Source organism: Saccostrea echinata, unplaced genomic scaffold, assembly GCF_033153115.1.
Source record: "Saccostrea echinata isolate AGI-Se365-2 ecotype Australia unplaced genomic scaffold, CSIRO_AGI_Sech_v1 ptg000017l, whole genome shotgun sequence".
NCBI lineage: Eukaryota > Metazoa > Mollusca > Bivalvia > Ostreida > Ostreidae > Saccostrea > Saccostrea echinata.
The window spans coordinates 1,241,202-1,260,783 of record NW_026889766.1 but is presented as its reverse complement, the minus strand read 5'-3'; the positions used below and the strand labels follow the sequence as shown (position 1 = coordinate 1,260,783).

Genomic DNA, 19,582 nt, shown 5'->3' with positions numbered 1-19,582 from the left:
GATACAGAAAGCCCGACTGTGGCTTTTGCAGAAAAATATGACGAGAACCAAAAGCAAAAAACGACAAATAAAAGTGGTATTTTCTAGAGATTCTAGAGAATCATAACAAAGTATTCATACATATATACACATACAAGGGGTGATCATAAGTATCGAGAACTAATTGAATTAAACCCATAAAAGAAATAAAATTAGGTTTCAGTGTTTGTTATTTTTTAAAGTAGTCCCCTCCGACTTCAATGCACATCTGCCAGATTCTGCCTATGCGCAATTCACGTGGTCAAGGCGGTCACACGACATGCTTCGTAGCAGAAGCTAAAAGATTTTTCCAAGTCATATTTCTTACCATGCAGGTTATTTGTTATAAAAGGAATAGTCCATTTGTCACCAATAATGAGTGGATAAGGATATCCATTCACAGAATGAGCATGGTGATCATTACAACCCGACTCCCCTGTCGTGGGTGTGTCGTTTATCTAATGTGGATCAAGTATGGACGCCTTCTCTTTATCATATCTGACATGTTTAAAGTCTAAAATAATGATGTTTAAGGTATTTGATAATTATTGTATTGTTTAGATATCAACAATTTCTCTTACTGTAACTTGGCGATCTTTCAAAACAAGTTGCTCAACTACGGAAACATCTCTTTCCCAGCTTACTTTCACTGGACACCAAAACGAACACCAGAACGAACCTCATTTTAACCACCTTCCTTTTACAGTCGTTCCCTGCTCGAGTGCAGCGGAGTCAAGCATTTTTTGTCAAAAGTCATCTTCATTTTTACGTCATTTTCACAGTTTGACGTCACAAGTATGGATCAAAACATTACGCTACATCTGTTATTTATAGAACATTTTAAATACTATATGTTCGTTCAAATTTATTCTGATCTGAATCGTGGGTTTGGAAATACAGAGAGAGTTTGCGAATTTTTTGATCACCCCTCATATAATATGCGTATAATTTTTAAAACACGTATATATCTACACACTATTTTAAATTTTTTTTTAAACAAATAAATAATAGATCTTGATCTTAATTGTACTAATATGTCTTAAACAATGCCATTTCAAAGAAAAAGAAAATCTCTCTCTCTCTCTCTCTCTCTCTCTCTCTCTCTCTCTCTCTCTCATATTTTAAAATTCTAGATAATGGAATAAAAAGCACAATCACTTTATATTATATACATTCTCAACAAAAAAAATGTACTATAATTTAATATCGATACGTTTTTGTTATATTGATTTATTTTTATTTTGATTTCTAATTCTAGTATTATTGTTTAAAATCCATTGAAACTAAATTTTTGTGATTCTTTTTATAAACACTCTGATCCCTTCTGAACATAATGTATCACAATCCCGAAGTGGATACATGCATTCATATACAAATTGCTTCCTTAGAAGTCTTCCTCTTTCTTTCCAATTAAAATAAACTTTAGGAGTCCTTTTTGGATTCCAATGGATCACTTTGTTACAATCTATCAGATACTTCTGACTTTTCTTCATTTTATCAATCTTTTTATCACTTTTATCAGTGATTGTTCTGGGAAGGAAAATATATTTCCTGAATATAAACAGTACTGAATTTTGATATTTAGGTCATTTGCCGCAGCCATCACTTCATGTTCAATTGCCAAGACTGGATTCGTTTGATGGCAGTGTATATTACAACACAAATCAAATGAGTAGTGATATTGGAATAGATGATCTACAGAACTATATTACAACCAAAAGTGGCGGTGAAAAGTCCATGTTTCTCCAAGAATACAATGTAAATGAAATATTTGGAGTCAAATATATTTTCATATTTTTAGATAAAATTGATTTTGTTTGTTTGTTAGTTAACGTCCCTCTCGAGAATTTTTCACTCATATTGCCGGTGGAGGGCTGCTGCAAATTTATACCTATACTCGGCCCTCGGGGCCATTAAGCAGTGAAGGAACTTTTTCGTGCTAACACCTACTGCGAGACGGGACCTCGGTTTATACGGTCTCATCCGAAGGACCGGTCTCCACGTCCCGCAGTGGATGCGAACCCGCGACGTTAGGATCAGCTCCTTACTCCGCGACTCTAGAGCAAACGCTGCGGGCCACCAGGAAGAACTGAAGAAAATCATCTTATTTTCCAATAGCATATTATCTTACATTGAGTAGTTATAAGAAGTGAAGCGTACACAAATGGACATGAAACACTTTATTTAGCATATGAATTATTGTAATCGGATATCAACAGGTTCAAAATGGAAGCATGTATTCTTTATCTACCCGTCGTCTCCTTTTCCTCCTTTTTATTTTATAAATTGAATACGTCTTTTCTATGAATGTGTATCTATATATGCTATAATAAAACCAAATTCATGTATATTAGGTTCATTCTTCTTGTATGGTTCACCATTTGATTTTGATTAATGTTTATATGATGAAATTTAAAAATAAATTGTGAATTTATAATTAGAAAGTAGCAACATCTAAATTAAACATCAATTGCAACATGAAAATAAATCATTAGCGATATATCCAAATGATATGAGAATATTTATTATACTCAATTACATGATTTTTTTTTTCATTTGTGTTTCCTTATGGTACAACTATTTTAGAATAAAACCTTTTTTTTTCTTTCAAATAATACAGAGATTACCATCAGGAGACCTTGAAAACTGCCATACAGCTCAGAAGACAGAAAACATCACAAAGAATCGATTTAAGACAACATTTCCTTGTAAGAATACCCGTCAGGAAATTGTATTTTACCTTTATCTTATCAAATCTTCTTTAACACATGTCAATTCCCTAACGTGGAAGATTAAAATTAAAATTAAAAAGGGAATAAATTATGTGACGTAGTACACAAATTAATATAGCACATAAAATGCTTTACCATATTTACTTATTGCTGATGCGTCAATAAAACAAGATTTCAATACAGAACTTCAACTTGTCATTTTAACCGATGAAATCTTATTACTTACAACAATTTAGTACGTTATTACGTAACATAATTATATTTTAGATGAGCATTCCAGAATTCATCTAGTAGAACAATGGAATAAAGATGAAAATGATTACATAAACGCAAATTACATCAGGGTATATTTTTAATTTTAGCAATCAGGTAAATTTATATTGATATTGCTGTACATGCAATTATTTAAATCTAAGCCATATCATTTTAGGATTTGAATGGGGAAAAAAGGTTCATTGCAACGCAAGGTAACTTACTTTTACTTTTTTTCAATTGATTTCCTGCTATTCCCATGTTGACCTACTCTTGACTAATGACACACACCATGGCACATTAATGCAGGTTAAATCACTGAATGAATTTTTATAATTTTGAGACGAACCTGTAAAGGAAGTCTTTAAAGTTAGAAATACTGCCATGTTCAGATGTCTTTCTTCTGTGTGATTGTTGTTTCTTGTTTTATGCATGAGTATTTCAAATATTTATTGTTTTGAACATGTCAGTTATATGAAATTAAAAACAAACCATGAATAACTGTGTACAGGTCCACAAAAGAATACAATAGGAGACTTTTGGAGAATGATTTGGCAAGAGAATATTGAATATGTTCTTATGTTGACAAATCTTGTAGAGAATGGAAAGGTATGCCACTAGATAAAGTATGTATGTTCGTTCTTCTTGTGTTTTCATTAAGCTTTCTAATTCTTTATTTATGTTTATATTGATTGTTTATTGATTGATCAATTGATTTATCTATTTATTTATTTATTATTTATTTATTTATTTTTCTTTGTTTTATGATACAGTACTATTTTTTACTTCTGTAAAAAAAGGGTTTTTTTTCGAATTAAAAGTATACAACTTTCTTTCAATTAAACCTTTGTAGAACAAATGTACGCACTATTGGCCAAATAAAGACCAATTTATGAAAATCGGTCCATGCAAAGTTTCGCTGTTGGAGGAAACAACATATGCTTTCTACACAATTCGACAATTTTCAATACAAAGACAGGATGTACGTTTTTACATGCTCTATATTTACAAAGAGGGAATGTCAAACAAGCATCTTAATTGACTTCTCGAAAAATTAAATTTTAAGAGAATTCAATCATTATCCAGAAGAGTAATGTTAATCAGAAACATTCATTTTCATATGTTAATTTGCAATAAACGAATGCACACCTCTAAACTGATAGATGTCTTATGTATGTAATAAAATATACTGAAATTATATTCTAATTTACATAAAAGTTAGCATCTGCAAGGACAATCAACCAGTTTCATTACACGGCTTGGCCAGACCACGGTACCCCAGAAGAGATAGGACTTGTTCAATTTCATAGAGCTGTTACCAAAAAATGGAAGTCTGAATCTCCCTTACTGGTTCACTGCAGGTTGGTGACGAAAAAAGTGATTTGCATCTCTTTGTAAGAAAAAAAGTTATAATAAACATGCTAAAGAACATATTTAAGGTTCTTCATATAAAAAATGATTGCTTTACGTTTATTTCAATCTGATACGAATATACCCGTCCTTTCTTGTGTTACTTTTCACAGGCGACTTTAACATCGATTTTTCACAAATATGTTTTAAACTGTCAATATGATCTTTTTCCATACCTTCTTAGATTGCCTTTTTCTTAAGTCTTGGCTTCTGACATTTTTTTGCTACATGTGTATGACATGTCAACAGTAAACATTAGATGTACATTTTGGTCGGCTTTTGACAGGTCGAAGGTTGTAAGGTCAACAATTGATAGTAGACATTAGATATCTAAAAGATTTTGTCGATGGGCATGTGGTTGACAGTACTGAATAGATTTTGTGTTCATTCATTTGCCACCCGTGGAAAAGTTCATTACTTAAAGAGAGACAATATGTGTACTTTACCTTTTTCTGCACTTTTTTTGTTTTTGTTTTGTTTTCTTTGTTTTTTTTTTTTTTTTTGTTTTGTTTTTTTTTTCAACGTCCCTCTCGAGAATTTTTCACTCATATTGAGAAGCCACCACTTGAAGGGCTGCAAATTTATACCTATACTCGGCACTCGGGGTCATTGAGCAGTGAGGGACTTTTTTTCCTGCCGACACCTACTGCGACACAGGACCTCTGTTTATAAGGTCTCATCCGGAGGACCGATCTCCATGTCCCGCAGTGGATTCGAACCCTCGATGTAAGCTCCTTACTCCGCGACTATAGAGCAGACGCTCTTTGCGTCCTTTGAACTTTGACTTAAGAATTATGTTATTGCCACCACTCTACTGGTTACAGTGAGTCTTGCAGCAGTCCGAGAGATTAGATCTAGTCTAGATAAAATCTAGTCCTTACACACAATTCGATTGATTAGGGTTAATCTTGCACCCGTCCTTGATTAGGGATACTCCTTGCACACTACTCGACTGATAAGAGCAAGTTATTGGTTTATGCTGGTCTTGCAGGCGTCAAAGAGATTAGAGGAGTTCCTTAAAGGTGCTTAGACACAGATTTGAACTTATATTTTCTCAAATTTTCTGCTTAATATCACGACTTATATATTGCAATAGCATTTCACACGAAAAAAAATTAAGACTTTTTTTATCTAGAAATTACTGGAACTACAAATTTCGGGACGCGTTTGATTAACACATCTTTGCACTTACACAAATTTTAACTTTATCCTTAATATTTAAGAAAAGAAGCGATTTTGTTATGTATTAATGAAAAATATTACGTCTATAATCCAGAAAAGTCAGAGTAGAAATGTTCGAAAGCAAAACCAACTCACCAGTATTGTCAGTCCGTGCTCTGTGATGTGTACAGAGTTTAACAAATTGAACACACCCGTGAAACGTAAACTGTTTTTGTAAACAGGGCACGAGCTCTGTTATTGTTAATGTTTACGATTCACCGGGTATGTTCAATTGTTAAACTCTGCACACACCACTGAGCACAGACTTACAACACTAAGAGTGGGTTTTGCTTTCGAACATTTCTACTCTGAATTTTCTGGGTTATAGTTTTAATATTTTTCATTAGTACACAACAAAATTGCCACTTTTCTTACGTATTAAGAATAAAATTAAAATATGTGAAAGCGCAAGGATGTGTAAATCCAACGCGTCCAGAAATTCAAAGTTTTAATAACTTCGAGATGAAATAAGATTTTTATTATATTTTAGTATGAAATGCTATAGCAACATATAAGTCATGAAATTATCCAGAAAATTTGAGAAAATATTAACTTCAAATCTGTGTCCAAGCCCCTTTAAAATTGTTTCACTGTTAAGGGTTATTCTGCACCTATCCGAGATATTCGAGTTAGTCCTCATGAATTATTTGAACGTTAAGGGTATTCTATGCCAAGCCGATAGATGAGGGACACACATTGTTTGACTGCTCAGGGTTCGTCTTGTGCATCTAAGAGATAGGGGCTAGTCCATTCACACTATTTGACTGATTAGGATTAGTCTAGAAACAAAAGGATTAGTCTTGCACATTATCTAAATTACATTGTTTGTATAGCAACTACCACTGGTCACGGTAATGCAGTGACTGGGGGGGGGGGGTCGTTTCCAATTTGTCGGCTCCTCCTCAAACCTAAAATGTAAGCGTAGATAATGATTGTTGCTTCGCAAAGCTTTTGGTAATAAAAGTGAAATTACAGGTCTTTCGGATAAGATATTAATGGTAGACCTTCGCACGATAAAGAACCCTCACTGCTCTGAGTGCCGAGTATAGGTCTTAATTTTAAGCCCTTCTCCGGCTTAAAGTGGCGTCACTATATGAGAAAAAATATTGAAAAAGAAGGCTGAATAGCATTAAATCCAAAATTCAATCAACGAGTAGAGATAGTAGAGTTTGTTCTCACATACCATGTGGGAGGTTAGGGAAAGCGCATTAATATGGGAGTAGGGAAACTGGAATGAAAGATTTCATTCAGTGAAGCGTGCATGCATATTTTATTGAACGTTTATTTAATATAAAGTCATGAAAATGATTTGACCATTATGTCGTTCATTGTTATCTAATGAATATTGAATGTCAAGTCGCCCGCGTGTCGCAGTGGTTAAAGCGTTTGCTCTAGAGTCGCAGAGTAAGGAGTTGATCCTTGCGTCGCGGGTTCGAATCCCACAGCGGGATGTGGAAACCGATCCTTCGGATGAGATCGTATAAACTGAGGTCCCTAGTCGCAATAGGTGCTGGCACGAAAAAGATCCCCCACTGCTTAATGGCCCTAAGTGCCGAGTATAGGTCTAATTTTGCAGCCCTCCACCTGCAAATGTGGCGTCTCCATATGAGTGAAAAATTCTCAAGAGGGACGTTAAACAACAAGTAAACAAACGAACTTAACTGGCAACCTCTCAACCGTTAACATACAAATATAAGGATGTTCTTTCAGCTGTCGACTTGTCAAACGTATGTATATATTTAATATTTTGTTAACTGTCGACCTGTCAACCGCAAAAATACAAATATAACTAGTGTTCAATTTGCTTTTTTTTTCAACCTTTAAAATTAAAATTGTTTTCTGTTATATATAATTACCATTGAATACGTATTGGATATTTTTTTAACGACAAGTAAAGTTTAAAAGTTTGCAAAATTCAAAGAATTTATTTATTTGTCATCTCCCTCGGGAGATGACACATTAAGTTTGAATCACCGGAAGTAAAGTCCTAGTGTAAGCTGCCATTGATAAGCTGGTGGTCTGGCAAAGGAACTGACGATGACACTATTTCTAAATATAGAGATGTAAACAAAATTGACCAAAGTCTGTCTATTATTATTAAACAAAATGGTGCATCTTAAAGTTAAAGTAAAACTACACCAGGGTTCATTAAGAGACATAGAGGTAGGATCACTTGGGTGGTGGTGGGTCTTCATTAACGGCTTATATATATACATAAACTTTGTATCTAGACTATTGCGTAAAACGGTCAGCGCGCGGGGATCAAAATACACAAAACATGGCATATTGAATGTATAAGCCAAGGCGTGGAACCAAGATTTACTGACGAAAGAAAACAGTGAAAAAATTTACTAGTAAATAACAATTACATTAAATGCATATATACAATGGCAAAAACTTTACTTTTATGTGCACTTTAGTCAATCGATAATTACTGCCGTATATATGAAAAATAAAACAGAACTTATTCAAAGAAAAAATAAATTTCGAAGAAAAGAAATTTTACCTATAAAAGCACAATTTAGGTAGAAACATAAATGTCTCTGATTTAAGTAACTCAGTGCTGCAGTCATTTGAATAAAGATCATAAAGAATCATTATGAGTATTTTCTCGGATGTGTGCACTATATTCTTTTTTATTTAAATTTACCCCTGTAGAAAAGTTTTAGGAAAAGATACAGTTTCCTTTATCTGGCTCAGATTTTAAGAATTAATAAACAAAGCAACTGTTATCATTTTCTTTATGCAATTCTAATTTGCGTTTTTTGTCAATGAGAAAAGGTAAAAAAAAAATCACTCCTCGTATTCTTGAAATAAAGCCAAAATTATAAAATGTGTGTCTCATGGAACAGCCTATAAAATCGATGTTGGTAGATTGGGGTTCTTTTCGGTGTGTAAATACTTAATTTTAAATGGTAACGTTCAATTTTATTACCTTTCTATGCATGATTTTTTCCCAGGAGCGTATATACATGTACTTACATGTATATTATACATAATATAGCGTTAAAACATGAATCTGCATGGGCAGCAGAAGGGCATGATGCAGGAGTGTCTCAATTTTTTCCCTTCATATTCCCAGTGGCTCGATAATCAATCAAATCCCAGTGGCTCGATGGCCAAGTCACTTCAGAGGATACGATTAAGGAAAATAAGGAAATTCTTGGGAATTAATTCAGGTTCAGATTAATTTTAGTTGGCGCTTTAAAACTTCTTTGCTGCCGTAGAAGGCGGCTAAGAACTAAAGTCAAAGGAACGTTAAGTTTTTATCCATCTTCTTTCGGAACAATTGTTAAAGCTATCGATGGTGTATCTGAGCTATAAAATAAAAATACGAGATTGAGTGTAGCTTAACATGATATCTGTTTTTTACGTTGAAATTAAATTTTTCACCGATTTTGAACTTGAATAACTTCATGTTTCCAGAGTTAGATTGATTAAAAAAAAAAAATTAAACTGTGTCTGTTAATTAAATGCGGAATCGGTAAATAAATCGGTTATTGTTTTTAATTTCTAATATCTTTGAAACGTGATTGATTTAAATTGTGTAATTTACAGGAAAGTCCTAATTTTATAAAAAGTAATAAAACAAATAGATTTTTTTTTTTTACTTAGGTAGTCTGAACTTATAAAAAACAAATACGCCATATATGACTTTAAATAATTCTTACGAATATTTCTCAGTGGTTAGAATTTTTTTGCAGACATTATACAAAATATATTTAAAATGAAAAAAGCATATTTACAACTGGTAAAATAATACAGACACGGAGCTTCAGGAGGGCCGCCCCCTTCCATTTTCCCCCCAAACATTGAAAAGGCGCACCCTTGTCCCCTCTTCCACCATTTGTTGTAGTATGGTACGTCAGATCACCCCATGAGAATGTATTATGATATAAAATATTTTTGTCGGAAAAGTTGTAATCCCTCCTTCCAAGAAATGAAAATGTTGAGTTTGGATAGCCCCTTTTTCTCCTTGTCAAAGATTGTTCAGATAAATCGTCGATTTTTTTTCTGTTCTCCACCCCCCTCCCCCCCCCCCCCATTTTTTCAAAAGCGATACTACTGCCTGTAATATAAGCTGAGAAAATAATATAACATTCCACTTTTTATTCTGTGACATTAATGAAGCCAAAGAGATGACATTTCAGGCTTTCTGGAAAGCCAAACTTGTTATTTATTTATTTTTATTTTATTTTCTAATGTAAAAAAGAAGATCCTAAATATTTATTTTGTGTCTATTGCAAAAACATTTGTAACGTTGCCTTTTAAATTTATTGCTTCATTCATACAGAGTTAGATTTTTCAATAGCCAACCAATGGGCAGTTAGAAATTTTGATGTACAATTGTTGGACAGTTGATTATTTTTATATCTTATTAGTGCTAATGGAAAAGTAAATATATACATCATCTTTTTTAAAAATTCTTATTAGTTGCATAATATTTGAGGACAAAAGCAAACACTCGTATGAGTGTGGATATAATCTTAATCATTTGTTTACGAGAACAAACCCTCGTCTCACGGTTTTGATAATACGTTATTTTACTGAAAGATTCGACTGATGTTCTTCCAATTTTGAAGTCAACGATAAGCATAAAAGTGTCAAATTGGTGGATTGTCAACTTTCTTCTTCGTTCTGCAGTATATAAAAATGGAATCCGTCAATCGCAATCCTTGTAAGGTCAACAGTTATTGAGAAGGGAGATTGGCAATGGTCAGCCCTGCAAACTTTTCAGTAGATTAGACAGTAATCTGTCAGCCAAATTTTAAATTTCATTTTTTTTAATATGATCAACTATCAAACCTGATATATGGTTGACAAAAAGAAATAACTACTACTTTTATATTAACAAGAGTCTACATAGAAACTACATACACTCTATTGATTACTGAAAAAAAACGATGATGTCAAATGCCCAAAGCTCAGTATAAACCCCTTTCGTTATATATGAGAATAATATTTTTCTCTTAATATTTGATATTTACTCAATGCATTTTTTCGCAGGTAGGTTAAGGCAGTACCCAGATCATATTTCGGCGAATTTAGACTTTTTTCATAAAATGTAACATTGATAAATCGGAAAAGCTATAGATTAAACATTTACTATTATATCCATTGTATAGACGTCATTGAGTCTTAGGCTAAAAGAAGCACTCCACTAACTACGTCATCACGTGACGTTTATAAATAGTAAAATTGCCTTAATGAAAAAGTGAAAAGTTCAACACTACCCCGGGGATAATTCATTTCTTTTTGTGAAAGTAATTGTGTAAAAACATCACTGGGTCATGAAAAGTGCTGCTGGAATCATATTCTCCCGACACAGAAAAAATTATTCCAAAGTTTCGCATGAAACCTTACCAAAATTATTACATTTTGTACAAACGATCAAGGAATTGTAATCAATTCATGTTAACCCACGATTCTAGCAGCACTTTCCAAGTTCTATAGAATACAGGTTTTCGATACAAACAAAAATTATGTCTCAAAGTATGCGGCGTAGTGTTGAACTTTCGTAACTTTGTTGTTATAGAACGACAGAGGAAAGGCTGATCGGGACTTCAAAGTACTGCCTGTGTTCATTATAAGAGAACATGATAAGAATATTCAGCGTACCTGATTCTAAATCTTTAATTCCTTATGAACCACACATAACATACACGGTATATGCCACTCCCATTTTATATATTTGTTTACATGAATTCTCGTCACATTTAATTTTCACTCGACAAATATTTTATCAATAGTTATGACGTCATGGGTTTGGTATTTAACCCCCGTGATAAATACTTAGCTATTCATACCACCCCAAAACGACAAGATTTGGTTTATATTATGTTTTTGAATGATTCCATTCATTTCTTGGACCTGAAATTAAACTTTAAATATAAATAATTTAATTTTGTTTGTATTCTAGCCTCTGATTGGTTAATATCCAAAAAAGGAACACAAATTATTTCTGTATAACCTGGTTTGGTATGGGGACACACCCCCCTGACAACCAGCTGAGTCATCTGTATCCATACAATCCTCTCATTTCCAGTCCTCGGAATTATGGAAAATTCCAGATTTAATAAATGTACCTTTAACTTCAAACAATAATTCGATCTTACCACATGTAAACACACAACATGGCTGCTAGGCCTATGTATCAGTTTTTACCTCCCCTTGCTTCCCATCACTTCCGTTACTTCCGTTACTACGGTTGTATTATTGAGCGGCAAATTTGAACTAATAAAAAGCAACGAAATTTTACACCCATAGTTATTTAATGATTTTAAAATTAAATTATAAGGAATGACTCTAATTCTTGGCCAAATTATTCGAGTATAACCTGGTTTGGGTCAGTTTACGCTGTTTTATAATCCGCTTCGCGGATTATAAAGCGTAAACTGACCCAAACCAGGTTATACTCGAATAATTTATAATCCGCTTCGCGGATTATAAAGCGTAAACTGACCCAAACCAGGTTATACTCGAATAATTTGGCCAAGAATTAGAGTCATTCCTAAAATATTAAGAAATCATTATTTCTAAACTTCACGTCATACAGCTTACTATGACGTCATATTGCAGAGGCAAGTAGGATATCTCTGGGTGTAGCCTTAACATACCCGCGTTGGACTGCCGTGATATGGCCTAAATATTTTCGAATCGGTGTTAAGCAATAACAATCAATCACTATTTTGGGACAATATGCCTATCTTTTCAGAATCAATACATGTTTAGACTTCTGCAATGACATGCCTTATGGTATTAAATATACATATTTATCGCCCATTATCGATGTTTGAAGATAATATGATAGTCGGAGAACTCTTGAGACTTGGATATAAGCTGTTTAATCTGCAGATTCCAGTGTTAATTACCTCGGTTTTTGCACGTTATTCTAAAATAATCACAGTCGGATGATGTTGAAAATGCTAGAAGATATATTAGGGGAAAAGATAAGCAATCAATTTCATGAACTTTGACCTTTCAGTGCTGGAGTAGGCAGAACAGGGACATATATTGGTCTGAATGTGTTACTCCAACAAGGGAGGCAAACGGGGCGGATCAATGTATTTGAGTTCGTGAAGCAAATGAGAGAAGATCGTATGACCATGGTCCAAACAGTGGTTAGCTTACTTTATACTCTTTTGATATATAAATAAAAAATAATATTTTTTTTCTATTTGTTCTCTACTTTTCATTTTCGAAGTTTATCGTCCTTGAACCATAAGAGAACCTTCATGTTTTCTTAGGAACAGTATGTGTTTTTGCATAAAGCCTTACTCTGTGGATTTCAAGATATAGAGACTGTGATATCGGAACGTGACCTTCAAGCAAAAGTACACACTCCTCTAAAGGAAGCCTCGCCTTTTAATCAACAAAAGCTGAACAAAGAGTTTCGGGTAAGATAAATGACCAAAGGGGACGAACTAAACCTTTTTCATTAAAATTTGCAGATATTTTGAAGTTCTTTTTATATTTATGCATTGGATTTCACATTTGAATGCATTTCAGTTGTTGTTGGCTTTGAAACCGATTTTTGATACTGAGACGAAAGAAGATGCTGTGAAACCCGCGAACCGAGCAAAAAATGTAGATATGGATATTTTGCCAGGTAAGATTTTAACTGATAATATTCTCAATACTTTTATTTATTATACTTATTATACTCATTTAATTAGATATTGATGAATATCTTATCTATTTTACCTGTAATAGGTAAGATTATAACTGATAATATTCTCAATACTTTCTTTTATTATACTTATTATACTCAATCAACTATAAATATTTTTTGAACGACGTCAACAATAAATTACATTGATTTTTTAGCATCAGAACATCGACCTTACTTAACAACCTATGTAAGAGGAAGAAATGATTATATCAATGCAGTCTTCGTTTCCGTAAGTATCATAATTTCGACTTTTATGGACATACAAGGAACATTTTCACTTTTTTATAAGATGGAATAGTTTTACTTGGTTTAATGACAGTCATTTTTTATTCAATTGTGAAGTGAACGCCATTTCTATAATAGTTTGTTTTATAAGATATGATGTAATTGTGTTCCTTTAAATCATAAATTTCTTTTAGAAAATCAAAGCATTAAACCAAATCTAATTTAACTTAATGAATGAATGTATGACATGAATAGGCAATTTCTATATTTTTTATACATTGAAATTGAAGACTTAAAAAATGCCACAGATAATGTTTAGTTTTATAAAATTTTATTTTCAGACTTTTACAAATCCATATGGATTCATTTTGACCCAGAAACCTCTTACAGATACAGTGGTTGATTTGTGGAGATTGTGCAGGGACCATGACGTTGAATCCGTGGTGATTCTGAATGATGATGGCGTGGTATGTGATTCAAACTTTTCTAAAGCTTACACTTTTTTACTACAAAATGCATTTTGTAAACTCTCTAATTAGAACTTTTTTTATCCTCTCTTAATATGTTTTAATCTATCTGTACACTGCCAATTTCAAAGAAACTTATTTTTCTTCCAAATTGTAAAGATTATAATAAATACATGCAAATTCGTTTCTTATCAAAACAAGGGACCTAACTGGCTGCCTAATGGAGGAAAAACGCTACAGTGTAAACCTTTTACCATAGCTGCTAAAAATGCCGGGTTTGATAGTGACGGTATCCGACAAGATCGTCTTCTTATATCGACAGATGTAAGGCGATTATAATGATAAAACTTATGATTCCTTGTTTGTTAATTCTCCAATTCTTATTTCGAATGTTTACTTCGTTTTTAAAATTAATTTCATTTTACACCATAAATTCATATTTTATATTATATTATGATTCAAGGATTACAAATCGTACATTGACGTCTTCCAAATACTATCTGAGAATGATGATGCTTTACTGAAAGGTGCAAAAATACTTCTAGAGAAAGGAAATACGTCAACATCTCTTGTCATAAGCAGGTTAGAATAAAGAAATCTGTTTCATTTCTTTTCTAAATAATGCTAAAAGAAAATCTTTTTAAGGGTAGATGATGCAAAAAAATAAATATCTGGAATGGAATATATATTTTGCCCTCTTTTTGTTGTAAATGCTGCAAATAATCAATTTCTAAAATATGAAGATATTGAAAACTTCTTTTTATGTTCAAAATGCTACCTTTCTGCAACCTTTCTTGATAATCTATACAGTTATTTGTCACTTTTAATCCCTTTATTGTAAAAAAAAAATGAAAACTTAAAACTATGCGGTTAAAGTTATTCATTTTACTTAGACAAACATGACTTAATTGTTATTTTCAAAATTTAGATAAATGTTTGTTTGTATCATCTGCCCTTACATGCAAACAGTACACTTTTCTTGGTTTTGACGAAACGAATAAATATTATGAAAAAAGCAAGACAAATCGAAAATTAGAATTTTACTCAACCGTTAGAAAATAAACCCATCTGATTTTTTTAACATGTTCACAATAAGAAAATTAAAAATCAGCCATTTGAAAAAGGTGTCCAATATAACACAACGATGACAGATGCTCTCTATTTATATTTGTAACTTTGCGTATATGTCTTTAACGTTTTCATGAAATGTGGGGAAAATGCATAAAATTTATATCATCGATCTGTATTTTACATTGATTGACGAGGTATTAAAGAAATAACATTCAACAAATTCTTTTGTATCTACTTTCAGATTACATATAGGTTTAAAAACCAAACTTAACTAGCCTTAAAGTTGTCAAAGGTAGTCGAGCGAAATTCTCACTTAAATATAACTCAAAGGCTTTGTCCAGATCATTACCATATTTAACGATAAAGAAATGATCAAATATACACATAAATTCATTGTTATTTGTTCTAACGTTTTGATCGTGCTGGCGGTTTTGTCCACTCCACGGGCTGGAGTATGGCTTCTAGGACATATGGATGCCCTCTCTACTTTAAAGAATGCTTGGAGGGGGACTCAAGGCAATGCCTGGCATCTTTAATGTACATGAACTTCAAATGTGGGTGGATCTATCTTGCTTCGACATACAAATGTCAAAGTTCTACTTGCAAACTCCTGTGGCAAAATCTAAATACACAATACATTCGTTATTTAAAAAAACACGTCTTTCTTCAAACAAAATTGCACATGCATGAGTTGTTTCAGCTTAACAAACAAATCATGCACAAATGCAAAGAATCGTTAACGAACAGGGATATTTTGATTTTTTGAATGTTATACGTGTATATGATGACAGAGAAAGAAGAGTTAACGTTCATTGATTGTTTAAACATGAGAAAGGTCTATGGCTGACATGTTAGAATAATATAGCGATGCTACATTACTTCCGTCCGATAGACACATGCAAGTTTATTCTATCTAATTATCGTTTTAAAAAAGAAATTGTGCATATTTGTTTCATTTGTTCTTTGATAGAATACTGTCGGGTTTTCATGAAATAACCTCTTTTCTTTATGGTGTCAAAGTTACCCTAACAATCCTCGTCGTGCTTGAGAAAAGTAGCATGGTTTTTAGAGGAAAATTAAAACATTCTGCACTTAACTATGTTGAAGTACTTTATGTTTACATCTTCAGATACTGTAATATGGTAAGCATGGCAAATAGAAAAGAAGTTATAGGTGATATAAATATATCTTAATTATAAATGGATTGGACGAAACGCGCATTCTTCCCCTTAACATTTCTTTTAATCTTGAAAAATATATGCATTTTTGTGAGTCGTTTTTCTCTTGCATTAAATGATATATGTTTTTGATAAACATTTCCACTCTTCACATCCGTAAGAAAGTTAATTTCCTAGATTTTAAAAAATAATGATTATAAATAATATGAAAATTATCTTCTACCAAGACCTTTGATAAATTGGTGAGAAAGAATTTCCTTTCCTCATTATTTTTTTTTAAATATGTTTATCTCCTAAAATGACGCACTGCAATCAACTTTACGTATTTCTATTCCACAGTAATGGTGCTGGATCAGCAGGAATATTTTGTGTTTTACATAACGCCCTTCAACAACTTCAAATGGACGGAGAAGTGGACATATTTACAAGAGTCCGTCAGATACAGACTAGGAGACCAGAAGTCATCACAACGCTTGTAAGCACTAGGAGAAACGCCTTTCAATATTCTTTTTTATGAAAAACGCGATAAATGTCTTTTTTTAAAAGAGATTTTTTCTAAAATTTTGAACGTTCGATTTAAAAACTTTATGTTATAACTAATTATAACCCTATATTATTAATCTATTACCGTTATATCCAATGAAAAGTCAGCTAGGCGTTTCTTTTAAAAGTACATTGTGAGAAATATGGAGATAACGAACAGTTATTAAGCTCCAAAGACCATTTAAACGATGCAAAGTGAACACAGAGCGAACACAGACCTCCTAGAACACCAGAGGTTGGATAGGTTGTCAGGGATGAATAATCATCCCCTCTGTATAACCAGTCATTTCTCTTATCATACATGGATTGATTGATTGATTGTATGTTGTTTAACGTCCCTCTCGAGAATTTTTCACTCATATGGAGACGCCACCACTTGCCGGTGGAGAGCTGCAAATTTTGTCCTATACTCGACACTTACGGCCATTGAGCAGTGAGGGATCTTTTTCGTGCCAGCACCTACTGCGACACGGGACCTCGGTTTATACGGTCTCATCCGAAGGACCGGTCTCCACGTCCCACAGTGGGATTCGAACCCGCGACGTAAGGATCAACTCCTTACTTCGCGACTCTAGAGCAGACGCTCTAACCACTGCGCCACGCGGGCGATATCATACATGGAAGATGTTTACTGTAATTGTGGATGTTGTCCTATTATTAACATATTATTTCTTTATACTATATATTTCATAGCATTATTTTATTACTGTCATCATATATCTAAATATTACTTCTTGAACATTCCTTTTTCATCAATGATGAATATAGTGATATAGTTAATCGTGTTATCAGTCTGTCTTTTCCCCATAGTGACTAGTTATTATCCATCCTAATTTGTATCTTCTATTTTTTTTTCTATTACATGAAATATGAAATATATGATATGTATTATTTGAAATATATGTAATATCCTATAATTTTTCATCTGATAATCATTGCTACATATATGCTGTACATATGTTTTATTACCTCTTGCTATTTATTTTATTTTAGGAAGAGTACCGGAAGTGTTATCAATTACTTGGTGGATCTCTTTCATCGGAGGGGATATATGTTAATTTTTGAGGAGTGAAATTAGAATAAAACATATTTTTGTTACACGCTTTATGAATTTTCTTCTTTTTTCAGTCTACAGACTATTATCGCACTGATTAAAAGTAATAATGTTATCAATGGCTTACATGATTCTTTTTTACATGACTTTAAAAAAATGAGATCTTTATTCTTTATGAACACCTGTAATTATGTATGATTGTACGTTCTTTCATCAAACACAGAATAATATTATTTCTATCGTAGACTGAACATTCATGTTGTATAAATTAAGAAAAATGATATTTCTGATTTTTCCTCTCGAAAATTGTATAATTTATTATTATTTGTATAATTTTGCATAATTTCATAAATAAAAAAATGTATAAGGGGTTTCAAGGAACATACTATCGATTTAATTGTTTTTCGTTTATTTGTTTAAAATGCATTATTTAAGCTGTTCTATTGGTGTCAAAGCTTAGACACTCCACTGATGTTGTAATCAAAATAAGTTGTAAAAAATAAATTCTTAAACATATATGAAATAAGGGAAATAGATGTGTGCCTACCCTGATTCCTTTCGGTAAGGTTGGATAATATATTAGCAAAATCACACAATTCTAGATTTCTAGCAAACTCTATTTTGTATTTTAATCATAAGAACAATTTAACTTTTTAACAGTCACGGGTCCAAAAAAGTAAATTTGAATATACACATATTAAATTACTATATATACGGTAATGACCACTATCTGCCCCCAAATCAAATTTTGATGGAGAAATCTATAATTGTGTTCTTAACAAGAGGGAGGGGGTATATACAGACTTTAGAGCATTACTTATTTTCATCAGCCGAGATGTCATATGTTAAAAATGACGTCAAGAAAATGTCAATTTATTTTCTTAAATGATTTTGAGGGTGAAAAGTGTATTTTACGTCAATATTCTGATTAAAAGTCATCGAGTGCAGGTCTGCCCCAGCTCCATCTTTTGATTTAATGTGTAGAATTATCAATCAAATGCGTGAATATTGCTCTGTGCAAGCTTGCGCTCAGTAAATTCTATACTCAAAATTGATCAAATTTTGCCCATTTTGTCCTTTATCATGAAAAAAAAAACGGAAAATTCAAATAATTTGTGACGTCACAGAAAAAAGCATTGGCTATTAACTACTCCTTAGCTAAAGTAATTATTATCAATTAAGAATTTTCGAACAATTGTGTACATATCTTCAAAAATTGCCCTTTATTGGTGCAAAAATATGTTTTTACTGCATGTAGGTTTTTTTTCCTCAATTGAAAGATCAATTACATGTATAATTATCTGGATAAGAAATGACATGCCATAATTAATATTTGAAAAATTATATTTTGGAAATATATGCAGTAATTTTTTTTATCACTCAGATACCCGCAGAACTGATATTTCTAATACGTTTAAATTGCATTGATAAAACTATATATATAGCGTGAATTTGGTTCATCTATTGAGTATACAAGAATTTTTGCAAGAACATACAGATAAACTGACATGAAAAAAATATTTTAACGAGAACTAGAGTAACGCACTATACGCAAAAAGTCATGTAAGTCAAAAATTATTTCCATTAGGCACAACTATGCTTCATCAGCTAACCCTGTTACGTTCTTATGAAACAGAATTCATTCAAACACTTCTTTATGTATTTGTATTGAGTTCTAAAGCCATTACATAAATGATTACGAGTCTGATATCTTAAAATAGAAGTTTTGTAACCGATTT

The 19,582-nt window shown here is 32.4% G+C and overlaps 1 protein-coding gene across 1 annotated transcript; it reads left to right on the top strand.

The window, feature by feature from the left end:
• The first annotated feature begins 3,548 nt into the window (after nucleotides 1-3,548).
• LOC133189203 (receptor-type tyrosine-protein phosphatase kappa-like) lies at nucleotides 3,549-17,860 on the top strand. Its single transcript, XM_061324608.1, has 11 exons — nucleotides 3,549-3,611; nucleotides 4,221-4,363; nucleotides 12,619-12,754; nucleotides 12,881-13,030; nucleotides 13,143-13,242; nucleotides 13,461-13,534; nucleotides 13,872-13,997; nucleotides 14,199-14,321; nucleotides 14,461-14,579; nucleotides 16,586-16,721; nucleotides 17,783-17,860. Exons 1-11 carry the CDS (start codon nucleotides 3,549-3,551, stop codon nucleotides 17,852-17,854), a joined length of 1,242 nt encoding a protein of 413 aa, XP_061180592.1. The 3' UTR covers nucleotides 17,855-17,860.
• Nucleotides 17,861-19,582: the final 1,722 nt, after the last annotated feature.